Source organism: Lethenteron reissneri, chromosome 46, assembly GCF_015708825.2.
Source record: "Lethenteron reissneri isolate LAM-NWPU_2019-01 chromosome 46, ASM1570882v1, whole genome shotgun sequence".
Taxonomy (NCBI): domain Eukaryota; kingdom Metazoa; phylum Chordata; class Hyperoartia; order Petromyzontiformes; family Petromyzontidae; genus Lethenteron; species Lethenteron reissneri.
The window spans coordinates 8566524-8581425 of record NC_083824.1 but is presented as its reverse complement, the minus strand read 5'-3'; the positions used below and the strand labels follow the sequence as shown (position 1 = coordinate 8581425).

At 48.7% G+C, this 14902-nt stretch overlaps 1 protein-coding gene across 3 annotated transcripts in view; it reads right to left on the bottom strand.

The window, feature by feature from the left end:
• Positions 1–14902, bottom strand: part of LOC133354038 (sodium/potassium/calcium exchanger 2-like) — a 72498-nt gene that overhangs the window by 15935 nt on the left and 41661 nt on the right. For 2 of the 3 annotated variants that reach the window (XM_061570585.1, XM_061570584.1), the window contains 7 exons: positions 14001–14133; positions 11304–11357; positions 9996–10070; positions 6947–7059; positions 5674–5874; positions 3794–3883; positions 649–815 (listed from right to left, as the gene is read on the bottom strand). In XM_061570585.1, coding sequence (XP_061426569.1) covers positions 649–815; positions 3794–3883; positions 5674–5874; positions 6947–7059; positions 9996–10070; positions 11304–11357; positions 14001–14133 — 833 coding nt within the window. The remainder of the gene's footprint in view (positions 1–648; positions 816–3793; positions 3884–5673; positions 5875–6946; positions 7060–9995; positions 10071–11303; positions 11358–14000; positions 14134–14902) is intronic. The other variant, XM_061570586.1, reaches the window with a different exon arrangement.

The following is a 14902-nucleotide window of genomic DNA, read 5'->3' as shown; positions in this document are numbered from 1 at the left end:
ACAAAGACGTCTGTCCATGAGACGGTAGCGGGAGGGTTGGCGATGTGCAGACACTTTTTTATCGCGCGCAATTTTAGTTTTTATAAACTTGATAAAGCGGCAGTGATCGACTTTGAAAATCAATGTGTGGTAAAATAGTACGAAAAAAATCGGTATCTTACCACGTGAATTAGGGTGAGCGATTATGTTATGAAGTAGTACAACGACAATGATGATGATGGTAATGGCGACGACGATGATGATGATGGTAATGATGGTAATGACGACGATGATGATGATGGTAATGACGACGACGATGATGATGATGGTAATGATGGTAATGACGATGATGATGATGGTGACGACGACGATGACGATGATGATGATGATGGTAATGACGACGACGATGATGATGATGGTAATGATGGTAATGACGATGATGATGATGGTAATGATGGTAATGGTGACGACGACGATGACGATGATGATGATGGTAATAACGACGACGATGATGATGATGGTAATGATGGTAATGACGACGACGATGATGGTGGTGACGACGACGATGACGATGATGATGATTGTAATGGCGATGACGATGATGGTGGTGTTGACGACGACGATGACGATGATGATGGTAATGACGATGATGATGGTGATTGGCCTCACCCGACAGTGATGTCGAAGATGTTGCTGCCGACCGAGCTGGACACTGCCATGTCCCCCAGGCCCTTGCGAGCGACGATCACGCTGGTGATGAGGTCAGGGATGGACGTCCCGGCAGCCAGGATCGTGAGTCCCATGATCTCCTCCGTGATGCCGATTGTCTCACCGACCTGGTCACAGTAGCAAGGGGGTGGGGGTGGCGACGTGGGTAGACACAACGAGACATGGGTAGGGGCGGGGGGGGAGACGTGGGAAGACATTTGGGGACATGAGACACGCGGAGTGCAGAAACGTGGAGAGACGTGTGGAAACACGGTGATACACAAGGAGGGAGAGATATGGGGAGACACAGGGAGACATGGATAGATGCAGAGAGAAACCGGGAGGCGTGGGGATACACGGGGAGACATGGGGAGACAGAAGGTTAGAGACACACGCAATAGCAGTGGAAACTCAGATTCAAACCCAGGATGTCAGCAGTGCTGGGTTCTGACCCCTGACCTCTAAGCCAAACTGCAAACTGCAAATGAACCTCATGGCAGAAGCTCCCAGCTCTCGCATGAACTGTGTTGCGATGTAATTTTATTTCTGTTGAAGGCGAACGATACGGTAATCTATTCCTCTCGACAAGCTCTACACGATGTGCTAATGAAAGTTTACAAGTTTTGTTTCTTCTGCGCATTTGTTCAAGCGCCGCGAGGACAACACGACAACAGAATGATCCGTGCCAGGCGGGTCGCGGCGTTTATGTGCGCGGTGGGACGGAGTCGCCAAAATGTAGTTTATTTGGGACCTCGGGGTCCTGCCATAAGATTTATTTTTATTATATATACATTATATGATTAATACCGTGGTTGTAATTGTCGTGGGTTTGTGCGAATCAGACATTTGTGAATTCAGAACACCTCAAAATTCACAACGGCTAGAAAACCTACATTTCATTTATTTAGTTTTTTATATATAAAAGGTGCTTAAATTAATATTTAGCCCCTTTAAAACGAGCAATTAATCATAAATAAAGTACCTGACACCTCCACTCCATTTGCATTACATTTGGCACAGATCATTAATCAATGAACGAACCCAACGGGCTAAGTCTCGAAGGAATGGCTTCCCTGATGATGTGATAAATTGTTACCATTCAGGGTCTCGTATGTGATTCGAAAATATACAAAAAAAATGTCATTGTGGTGAATGTAGCGGCCTCTAGTGGCTGCAGCGATCACGTGAACCAATTTAATACAATTTATATATTTAACATTTTTAAAATATCGATTCCTTACGCGAATAATTTACATCTATCTAGGAATTAATTTCTCACTGAAAATTTGCCTGGTCACTGGTACAGACTGGAGCAGGCGGCATGTGACCAGTAACCACCACATCGATAGCGCGAGGTATATACTGGATGTGGTGTGCTGGCTCGCTGACCCAGACAGCCCTGGCTAAAGCAGTGCAGCACCAGGGCAAAACAATACGATGTGGGTTTAACACAGCTTCTCAAATTAGACCTGTCACTATTTGTACACATGGAGGATGGACAACAGAGGCCAACTACGTTCACCAGAAATAGAAGAAAGGCATCATAGAGAATGGCTTGCCTGAGCGTATTGGCACAAGGCAGAGAGGAAAGTGGAAACAGATGACGAAATGTGCAGGGGACACCTACGGGGCTATCTGCCCATGGACTGTGATGATGATGATCACATTCGACTTCATCTCAAGACTAAGTGCCCACTGTAGAGAAGGAGTGGGCATATTTAATGTATGGAGTGAAAAAAAACCCCGGGGGGGGGGAGTCAGTCAGAGGCAGGGACAAATCTCAACTCTTCAGCTTGAAATTGAACAGGGGGCAGGGTTGTCGACAGCACCAATGGCTGGTTGAAGTTAATTTCAGCAGCGTGGCCATCCGCACACCTCCAATTAGCAGGGTTGTGGCAACGTACGGTGTGAAAGAAGTTCAACATTCATACACAACTACACTTGAGAACTCGGTTGAATAGCAGGTGGCTGAGGTCCGGATTTAACCTGAGGACCTCAGCAGTGCCACTTGAGTGTCGCGGACACCTGAGCTATGCCTCCACCCCGTAAGGTAAAATGTAATGCAAGGGAGCGAAGTGAAGAATGCACGGACAGAGAAATAAAATAAATGTCATCCTATCGAGGATTTTGACAAAAGCGCTATCACTTGATACAGCAAATCTGGCTGTGACGGTCCCACCTGATGACGGAGACTTGTGTTGCCTCCGAAACGTCGTGATTTTAATCATTTTATTTGTATTAGTTTAAATTCCATTTTTTTACCTACGTGACTTTACTGAAAAAACTAAGAGTACAGTAATCCCTCGCCACTTCGCGGTTCAAGTTTCGCGGCCTGAATGCATCGCGGATTTTTCGAACTGATTTAAAGGCCTCATTATACCTGTGCAGTAACACCATCATCATCATTCATCATCAAATTCATCGAACTGCACAGGTCTGTCATCGTCGTCATTGTCATCGTCATTGTCATCGTCGTCATTACTGGAGTCAAGTCTCAAGATACTACTGTCATTGGTGAGTGTAGAACACCATAATACGTATCGTATGAGAGAGAGAGTGAATGTATAATATTAAGGTTTAATAATTAAATAGATTTAAGTAAAATATATATATAAAGTATAAATATACATATTTTAAACATTCTGGTACCCACACACACATATACGGAAATTCCTAGGGGGCCAATCCTACTTCGCGGATTTTCACCCATCGCGAGGGGTTCCGGTCCCCAATAACCGCGATAAACGAGGGATCACTGTAGTAAAAAATGTACGTTGGTTATTGGCTGATTGTGGGGGAAAGGGATGCGGTTTGAGTGTTGGAGACAGGAACGTGTGGGCAGGAAGGGGGATGAGGTTAAGAAGGGGGAAGGATGGTGACGGTTTTAAGGACGAGAATAGGAAGTAGTAGAGGGATGTGCTATTGACAAAACGAGTCTTAAGGGAGGCACTAAAGATGGTGTTAGTGAAGTTGCGTGTTTGATGTGGAGTGGCAGTTTATTCCAATGGAGGGGGAATTAGTTAAATGAATAGACGCACGACCGCACGTCCGTCAGCGGAGTGTTGCACAGTGCGTCACGCTGCCTGCGACGTCACGTGTTGCTCACCTGGTGGGCCCACCACACCATCAGGTAGGAGAACATGGCGATCCAGAGGATGGATCCGAAGAAGGCGATGATGAAGAACTTTTTGGCCTCCTGCATCGCACACGGGGGGGAGACGCCGCGGTCGCAACACCTCGCTGTCCGCGCGGGATAATAAACACTACGCAACAACAACAACAATAACAACAACACAAACACCACCACCGCCACCACCGCCACGACCAGCCCACTCCTCTCAGTGGTCTAGCGACGAAATTACACTGGTCAACACACTTTTTCTGGCATAAGGTATTCCAACGGTTTCAAGGTAATTTTGGGGTGCTGATTCCAAATCTGGCATCAGTTTGTGTCTATCACATCAGGTTTTTGAGATATCAAATATTGGATTTTCAATAAAAACTGCAGAAGAAAATATTAAATAAATGTGGATATCTACATAAAATTATATTATAAACACACTATCCTAAAAATACAGCAGCATATTTTAACACTAAAGCAGTCACGGACTCGCAACAACTTGCAATCATAAGTGACAGAGTTAATTTCGGGTAAAATCAATGAAAAATGGGGTATGCCGATAGCATAAAAATGATGCGATAGAGCAAATCTGAGATCAGATTTGGAATCAGCACCCTGAAATTAGTCTAAAACAGCTGCAAAAGTCCAGGCCAGAAAAAAATGTGTTTTTTTTGTTGACCAGTGTCATCAGCTCAGGCGGTGCGGCAATCGGTCAGGTGGAGCCTCAATATTCGATTTGTCTCGCATCGAGGCTTTTTTCAGGGTGCTTCAAAAACATGTTAGCACTTACGTGGGACTATCGTTTTTAATGGGAAAAGAACGGATAATACACTGTTGTAGCATTATAGCAAATGTAATGTTAATAGCTTCAAAAAGTTAAAGAGCCTCCACTTGTTCGCCATCATTGTCAACACATTGCCTGGAATCATCTCCAGGTGGTCTCCAGAGCTCGGAGGCACATTTATTGCGTTTTTTTTGTTGCAAATTCTTGGAAGAGTTCACATTTGTTTGAAGCACTCTGTATATCGTGGCTCCTATTTTACTAATAACATCGCTACACAAGTCTGTATTCCTTTACACTTGTTGTTGAAAACAAATCTCATGGTGTTTATATTCTTGGTTCTTTCGGTAAAGCCACGTAGAAGGGAAATAATAATCATCGCACCAGGTACTCATTTGAGGCTGAGTCGACCTAGGGGAGGCCCAGGAATGGTTAAAATATTTGCCACTGTTATTGGTCGTGAGCTGGAATCGAACTCGGCTTGCCGGGTTTGTAGCGCGGCCTGCTGAGCACTGCGCCACCGCTCCCCACAAGACTCTACAGCAGCGTTCATCACGAATTTTATAGTGGGGGGCCACTTTCGCCGATGAGACATCATCAGTGCGAAACCATTGGGGGTTTGACAGCAGCACGATGATGATGGGGGAGTGTTTTCACATCTGTTGAGTATCATCAGGGGGCCGCACTAAAGGCCACCAGGGGCCACCAGTGGCCCGCGGGCCTTGCAACGAAGGACATCGCTCGACAGGCATGCACAACAAGGCAAAGATCCCCATATAGCCTTAACAGACTAGAGGGGCAAGTGCTGTAAGCGAGCACCTATGAAGGCCCGGAACGGCACACGAGGGGGTGGGTGGCCAGCACCACGCCCGACCGCCTTTGTCTCCCCAGTGGCGATGTTTGCACACCGCACCAGGTACTCATTAGAGGCTGAGTCGACCTAGGGGAGGCCCGAGATCGTTTGAGATAATCGTCGCCGGCGTTGGCCGCGAGCGAGGAATCGAACCCGGCCCGCCGGGTTCGTAGCGCAGCGCGGCGCTAACTGCTCCACCGCCGCTCCCCCGCACCGCACGCGCTCCCCCACCGGCTTGCGGACGTCGGGCAGCGTGGCCCAGAGGGGCAGCACGATGGGTAGCAGCAGGAGATAGGAGAGACGCTTCCTCCACGTGGTCGGCCACTTGAGGCTCATGGGAATCTCGGAGTCCTCCTCCTCCTCCTCCTCTGCGCCCAGCGCCCCGTCCGCCTTGCGACGACTCAGGGTGCCCACCTCCGAAGCCGCCGGCTGCTGGGACACGGCCACTGTGATTGTCACTGGCATCATCGCCTAAGTCAGCAGCAGCAGCGGCGGCAGCGGCGGCAGCGGCGGCAGCGGCGGAGGCAGCGGCGGCGGCAGCGGCGGCAGCATCATCATCATCATCAGCAGCAGCAGCAGGAGCAGCAGCATCATCAGCAGCAGCAGCAGCAGGAGCAGCAGCATCATCATCATCAGCGGCGGCAGTGGCGGTAGCGGCGGCAGCGGCGGCAGCGGCAGCAGCAGCGGCAGTGGCAGCAGCGCAATCATCGGCCAATTATCAAACATCATCACGACGTTGTCGCAGTCATCGTCATCATTAATGATCAACACATCATCATCGGGATAGCCATAGTCATCATCAGTAGTGGACACAGTATCAACAGCAGCATGAGCTACAGTAAGTAGAACCATTATCATCGGCACTGGTATCTTCATCGGCAGCAGCATCATCATCATCCATGGCATCATCATCAGCAACAGCAGGACCAGAACATTTGTTATCATCAACAGCAGTCGCATCACGTGCACTTGCGCGCTTCCCATCGGCGTCGCGATCACCACCTACGAGCGACTCACAGCTTAGCGCCACAGCGCGTAGATTTTTCGTGTTTGTTATTTGTTTGCCGGTATTTCGTATCGGAATCGCCTACAGTGATGTTGCTGCTGGCGGCACTAAAAAGTTGTTTAAAAAGTCTGCCTCTATCACGTGCTATCTCTCTCGCTCTCTCACCGCCTCTCTCTCACTCTCTCACCCCCACTCTCTCACCGCCTCTCTCACTCTCTCACCACCACTCTCTCACTCTCTCACCCCCACTCTCTCTAACTCTCTCTCTCACCCCCTCTCTCTCACTCTCTCACCCCCTCACTCTCACTTTCTCTCTCACCCCCTCTCTCTCACTCTCTCACCCCCACTCTCTCTCTCACTCTCTCACCCCCTCTCTCTCACTTTCTCTCTCACCCCCTCTCTCTCACTCTCTCACCCCCACTCTCTCTCTCTCACTCTCTCACTCTGTCTCACTCTGTCTCACTCTCTCTCCGAGGAGGAGGAGGAAGAGCATCGCACCTGCCCGTCAGCGGCGAGGACGGTGCCCCCGTTGGTCTTGTCGTCGGCGGCGGCGTTCAACTCCCCGTCCTTCAGCGCCTTGGCCGTCACCTCCGGGGCTCCGCTGCAGCCGTCTGGCAGCCGAAGTTTTGGGCAGAGCGCAAGCCAGATTACAAATCGCCGGAGCGACGGACCGTAATACGGATTACCAGCCGCAGTCTGTTCTCCTTCGACGCGGCAGGAGTTGCGTTCCTGAAGGACACCGCATAACGGAAACATCGCGTTGTGAGACATAGCATGCAATATGGGGTGAGGGCGCAGTCCTGGATAAGGCGTGAGAAGCGCACACACGCACGCACGCACGCTGGATAAAGGCCGGGAAGCATCCAGCAGCATCCCAACGCCTCGTGCGACGCTACGGCGAGGCGGCCGTACGCTCGATCGCGTTACATCCAATTCGTATTCCGCATAAAAAAAAAATGCGTTCCCTAATACATTCATCATCGCGCTATAGCCAATTCGCGTTATGAAAACACGGGGCGTTGTAGGAGAACAGACTCTACTTTGAGGTGTGTGATTTAGCTGCCGCTTACAAGTGAGGGACGATTACATTGCGGGTGTCCCTCGCTTTGCGCGGTGGAGGATGCGTTCCAAAAAAGAATGGGCGCAACAAAGCGAAATCGCGAAGCGTGGACCTGACAGTCACCCGACTAAACAATACCCGTGGCTGAGAATTGAGCACAGCTTGCTGGACACGTGCCCTGCTACAGAGAATCGTTTTGTCACGTGACAATGGAACGAATATTTAGCTGGAATTTTGGCGAAAATAAGTGCAAAACTACATTTTAAAAACGGGTGGCAGTTGCAATCGTTTGGTAATCTTGGCTGAGACCACACAATTCACCGCACTTGAGACCCCACCGAAATTTTGACGATGGGCCGGCTGCCCCCAGTTCACAAGCCGGAACCTCGGCAGTGCCGGCTCAGGTTCTCTGACACCGCACCCGAGTAAGTGGGCCCCACCGCCTCTCTCGAATGAAGTGCACTGCAGAAGCAACACCGAATGTACTCTTAGGTTTTTTTCGGTAAAGTCACGTAGGAAAAAAATAAATAATAAAAGATAAATAATAAAAATAATAGAAGAAATAATAGAAATAAATTAATAAATCACGACGTTTCAGAGGCAACACAAGCTTCCGTCTTCAGGTGGAACCGTCACAGCACGATTGCTGTATGAAGACGGAAGCTTGTGTTGCCTCCGAAACGTCGTGATTTATTATTTTATTTCTATTATTTCTTCTATTATTTTTATTATTTATCTTTTATTATTATTTTTTTACCTACGTGACTTTACCAAAAAAACCTAAGAGTATGAATCCTTGCAGTCACGAAAGCTTCAAATCTAGAATTAACACCGAATGTGCTGCACGCAGCCAGCGATGACGGGCCAACGCCAGACCTGGCCTCGTGGGAAAACCCTGCGTAGATCCCACGAGAGGTCGTCTTGTTCATGAAAAATAAAATGACCGATGAAGACCACCGCCACCACCGTGATTGCATTCCAGTCTCTCGTTTAAAGAACACCCAAAGCGATTCGTTGATTAGTTCCTGCTTGGGTGAGGTCATCGCGCACAAAGTCAGTGAGCCGTAAAACCCTCCGCCACCCGACACAGCCGATTTTATAAAAAGTGTCACGGGAATCAAACGTGAGCAATTGTATCACAGCACCTCGCCCCCCCCCCCCCCCCGCTGTTATTGAACAAAGACCAGGCTTTTACCCTTTAAGATGTACAAACACCAAATAGACACCTATAGCAAGACACAAAGTCTGCATTAACCGCACGTGCTTGTGATAAAACTTTCAAACAAACATGGCTCTGATGATAATTATAATAATGAATGCATTATCCTTGAAACCCATTGTCCTACACCAGAGACATACTCCTTTATATGGCCCTGTCTCACCGGTGTTAGACCAGAGAACGCCAAAAGGCAAACTTGCACAAAGGCAGTGCTGACATCAAAGCATGAACAGCAGCTTGGCTTGAGCGGTCGTGTCTATTTGATGTTTGAACATCTGAACACCGTTCTCGTACCGGTAAGGGTAGAGTCAAGTTTTATTATTATTTTCGAGAATAATAATTCACCATCTTTATACTGTTGTTGTCTTGGAGAGTAACCTCAAGACATTTAAGTGAAGAGCGTTAAAAGACCGGAAGTGGATTTTGCAGGCCCCTAAAAGTGGAGCATGGAGCCACCACAAAAAACGACTGAAAAAAATCAATTAAAGTTTTTTATTGGGGGTAGATCGCGCAAATATAAATGTGTCGTGAACTCACCAGCACCCGACGCAGACAATTATTAAGTTTTGTTAAGTAAATAAAAAGGGCCAATTAATGATTGCTTCAGCACACCGTTGTGTTGGAGAGTAAACTCAAAACATTTACAACTTTACAAGACAGAGGAGAACGCTGGGAGAGGAGAGAGAGGATGAGGATAGGAGAGAGGGGATGAGGAGAGAGAGAAAGGATGAGAGGAGAGAGAGAAGAGGAGAGGGAAGAGAGAGAGAGAGGAGGGCTGCGTGCAGAACGAGAGAGAGCAAGAGAGAGAGAGCGAGCGAGCGAGAGAGCGAGCGAGAGAGCGAGCGAGAGAGCGAGCGAGAGAGCGAGCGAGAGCGTGAGCGAGAGAGTGAGCTAGAGGGGGGGGGGGTTATATAAAGCCAAGTTTTAAAATTTTAAATAATTTTTTTAAATTAAGAAATGATGAACGAAGCAAAGTGCCGAATACACCGAGAATCTTCTTGTTTCCACTGATCGTAAAAACAATGAGAGGTGAGAGAGAGAGGAAGAGGAGAGAGAGGAAGGATGAGAGGAGAGAGAGGAGGAGGAGGAGAGAGAGGAGGGGGAGAGGGGAGAGAGAGAGGAAGAGGAGAGAGAGAAAAAGGATGAGAGGAAAGAGAAAAGGAGGAGAGAAGAGAGAAAGGATGAGAGGAGAAAGAGGAGGGGGAGAGGAGAGAGCGAGCACACGCGGAGACAGGAGAGGCAGCAGAAGACGCCGTGCCTGCTCGTACCGGCCGTGGCCACGCAGGTCTGCGCGGGGGAGAACGCCGCCTCGGACGTCTGGTAGAGCTGCTCCTGCAGGTGCGCTGTCAAGGAGACGCACAATCACCAGGTTCATGGATAAGACGCCGCTGCTGCTGCGCGCTGCACGCTGCACGCTGCTGCACGCTGCACACTGCTGCACGCTGCTGCACACTGCTGCACACTGCCGCTGCTGCTGCTGCTGCGATCGTTTGAAAGACTATTTCTAAAACTCGGTGAGGATTTTGAGATCGACGCGGTGGATAAACGAAGTTTTGTTTTAATAGTTGAGCAGACTTCTGCAAACACGACCGCAAAGATCGGGGTAAACAGAGAGCGGCGGTTTCTAAGCTCGCTCCGCCAGTTCACTCTGTCTCGGCCCCTTTCTCTGCGCTTTTAAATCTCTCCACAAAACTTCCTTCTTATCCCTCGTTCCCAGTGGCGCAACGGGCGTGGGGGGGGGGCCTTGCCCCCCCCCCCCCACCCCCTCGGTTGCCAAAGTTCCGAGATGGGGCCCCGTTGACAACCAGCATGAGATTTGTTTTCAACAACAGCGTCAAAGAAACAAAAAAATGATTGAAAACGCCGTTTAATTTGTTTTATAATGAAAACGCTTTCATTTACGTGCCGCGTTTTATTTTAATTGTAAATCAGAGCGGTCACGTTTGGCTTCCGCAAATTGCTCAAATCAAACATTGGGGCCCCACATTCCCTCCCGTTCCCTCCGGCTCCCCCAGACTCCCCCAGGCTCACCACGTGACCCTGCGCTCAGGAGACGTTCTTTACACTCTGGGGGGGGGGGGCGCGTGGCCGAATGTGAGTTGCCGTTTTAGTTTCGTCGTCAGCCAAACATCGTAAACCCAGCACTGCGCAGTTATCATCGCCATGTAGATGTTTACGGCACCACCGATTAGCACGGTTGCCCACGTACGCTGTGAAAGAGGCTCAACACACATGCAAAACGGCGAGTCTTGACTTAAAGCTTTCGTGACTGCAGGAATTCATATTGTTTGAGTCTCATAGATAGGTTCAAAGAAAATAACTAAAAAAACTACGACGTTTCGATCACAACACAAGCGATCGTCATCCTGATGAAAATAAATAAAAAACTACGACGTTTCGATCACAACACAAGCGATCGTCATCAGGAAGATTATTTGAACCATCCACGTGACTTTACCAAAAGACCCAAAATATATGTCAATCCACTGCTGGGCAGAGAGGGCAGCCGTGTAATTGCCATACCGGGTGAGTGTCAATGCTCGGTGCATGTGGCCGCATCTCACGGTCGTTCTTACCTTCTTTTGTGATCGTTTCGTAGAACTTCTGGTTGGATCCGACTCCGTGAATCTCTGAAAAGCACGCACCAGAGTTTCCAATCATCCTGCTGAGAATCCTTGTCGGCTGAAGGACCGGCCGTGTACAGGTCACATGGGCACACGGATCACTTAATCACATATTTAGCCACAATTCGGTATCACTCAGGGGGTCTATCTTGCGGTCATCACTTAACACACGAAAGCATCAACCACAAACCAACACTCTCAAGCCCAGTAAACGTGGACACTGGGTCAGAAAACGGAGGCAAATCTGATCAGCGTGCTAAGAAGCAGAGAGGAGGTGCACGCTTGGAATTTACAACGAGCAACACGGAGAGAAAGACGTGGATCAGAGAACGATTCACTGCTGGATGAGGGAATTCCCAGGCCACGTGGGTCATTGATGGATATTTGACCATACTTCACCACGCTGGGCAGTCCGGGTTGAGAGAGTGCGGGGGAGAACGGATGCTGGGGGGCATAGACGTACAGTACAACATTCGATTTTGCTGTACTTCTAATAACAGTCAAATGTGATCTCTCTCTAAGCTGCGTATATCCTCTAATCCACGAGTTCCTCGCTCTATCTCTCAAGGTAATTCCCAGCGTGCATCTCTATTGATGTTTGATGCAAATCCGTAAAATTGTCCGGGTGGCTCAGCCGGTGGAAGGAAACAGCTCGTGAGTTGAATGTTGCGAGTTCAAATCCTGGTTGGGGTCGGGTGGGGTGGGGGGCCTGAAGTTGATTCAGTCCATCATCCCTCCGGGGTCGATAAAATTAAAAAGGTACCACTTTGTAGGGAAGTCACATAGCAATGAGAAACCGCTGGCTCGGCAGGGCAGTCGACGGTACACGGACAGGGCCCCCAGTGCTCACTCGAGCAGGAAATAACTCTGACTCCTGACATCGAGTAACATCGAGGGAAAAATTATAAAGTTCTGAGCGCTTACGAAATTTTCAGGCCCTCCCCTCGGGGCGAGATTTGTGCCTGTGCGTGGCCGCAACAACAGACGAGCCATAATAAAGTAAAAAATATCAACTATATATACAGGGTGATAATAGTTTTTTTAATCCTTTATATTAAGTTCGCTTGCTTGCTTGCTTGCGTGCTTGCGTGCTTGCTTGCGTGCTTGCTTGCTTACGACCGTGCAAATCTTTCGGTCGTTTTTTAACCCACTTCCCGTGATCCAATAGAGCTGACATTTTGCACACAGACTCGTTGTGCGAGACAATTAATGTTCGTGAAATTTTTTTTCAAAAATTTTACACTGTTTAGGGAAAACAAATTAAATATTTAATTACCAATTGCTTAATACTGGCAGACAATCATCTGACCCATAGGTGGCAGCCATCTCAAGCCAGAGGACGAGAGGACTCTAGCCGCCACGCATATAAAGGATTTATAGTGAAAAACTTTGTTTTTACGGGTTATACTTATTTACCATTTTATCTGGCAACAAAACTGACACCTTTTTTTTACAAGGAGTCATGTTTGCATTGACCACAATACCTGCAGTCGGAGTGCAAACAAAAAACACAACTCTGATAATGTATACACTGTGAGACATGTGAGACTAGGCTCTAAAGAAAGCTGTCTCGAGTGTGGACCAATCAATTTCAAGGACAGTGCACACATTATCAAAGTTGTGTTTTTTGTTTGCATTCCGACTGCAGGTATTGTGGTCAATGCAAACATGACTCCTTGTAAAAAAGGTGTCAGTTTTGTTGCCAGATAAAAGAGTAAAAAAACAATTATCATTTTTTGTTACTGGCAAATGAGGTTCCAATGGTATATATACCGGGTGTTTCAAAGAGATGGACCCGATTTGAAATCGCTATGTCTTTTAAATTGGGTCCATCTGTTTGAAACACCTTGTCCTCTTGGGTCTTTTGGTGAAGTCACGTAAATAAAAAATAATAGATCACGACGTTTCGATCGCAACACAAGCAATCGTCTTCAGGTGAGAGAAACTTGACCGAATGACCCAAGAGCATGAATTCCTGCAGTCACGAAAGCTTTAAATCAAGATTTAAACCCTCAACGGTTTCTATTTTACCAGCTAAGGCTCACTGAGCTATGCAGCTCTTTTTCAGAAGCGACCTGGCCATCACAAATATGATAGCTCAACCGAAGTGGCTTATCACGTGGTAATATATAGCAGCCAAATACTCTAAAATGCACATTGATTCTAAATGTGGAGGGGAAAACCGGATGGATCCGGATAAAAAGCCACGTGACCACGGGGAGAGAGCGAGAGAACACACAAATTACAAATATACAGATATCAGTGTTGAGATCAAACCCACGACCTCCCGTATACCAGGTGAGGCAATTAACATCTCGCCATCGTGGCACCTAAATATACAACATCAGGCGTCAAAGGTTGAGATCAAACCCACGACCTCCTGTATACTAGGCGAGGCAGTTAACATCTCGCCATCGTGGCGCCCAGACATACAGCAGCAGGCGTCAGGGTTGGGATCAAACCCACAACCTCCTGCATTCCAGGCGAGGCAATTAACATCTCGCCATCGTGGCGCCCAGACATACAGCATCAGGCGTCAGTGTTGGGATCGAACCCACGACCTCCCGTATACCAGGCGAGGCGGTTAACATCCCCGAGCCACCGAGGGGGATGCCAACAGGACCGGCTCGTCGTGGCATCGAGGCTCACCTTCGCCCAGCGGCTCCAGCGAGTAGATCATGAGCTGGAAGAGGCTGTTCCTCATGATCTTGCTTGCGCGAGTCGGCGGCGCCCGCTCCCCCACGCCGCGCGCCGCCTTTGTGGCCCGGTCGGAGCCCGCGACCTGGGCACGCGGGTGGACACCACACAGGGACAGGGACGACGGCGGAGGGAGGAGAGACGACAGAGAGACAGAGAGAGATAGAGAGAGACAGAGAGACGGAGGGAGAGAGACAAAGACAAAGGGAGAGAGATAGAGAGACAAAGTCAGGGGGAGAGACACAGAGACAGGGGGAGAGAGACAGAGAGACAGAGTCAGAGGGAGAGAGACAGAGACGAAGGGAGGAGACGACATATTGGGAGAGAGACGACAGAGAGACAGAGGGAGAGATACAGAAACAGAGAGACAGAGAGAGAGAGAGACAGAGACAGAGAGACAGAGGCAGAGAGACAGAGACAGAGGGAGAGAGACGACATATTGGGAGAGAGACGACAGAGAGACAGAGGGAGAGATACAGAAACAGAGAGACAGAGAGAGAGAGAGACAGAGACAGAGAGACAGAGGCAGAGAGACAGAGACAGAGGGAGAGAGACGACATATTGGGAGAGAGACGACAGAGAGACAGAGGGAGAGATACAGAAACAGAGAGACAGAGAGAGATACAGAAACAGAGAGACAGAGAGAGAGAGACAGAGACAGAGAGACAGAGGCAGAGAGACAGAGACAGAGGGAGAGAGACGACAGAGAGACAGAGGGAGAGAGACAGAGACACAGAGAGACAGAGGGAGAGAGACAGAGACAGAGGGAGAGAGACAGAGACAGAGGGAGAGAGACGGCAGATTGGGAGAGAGACGACAGAGAGACAGAGGGAGAGAGACAGAGACACAGAGAG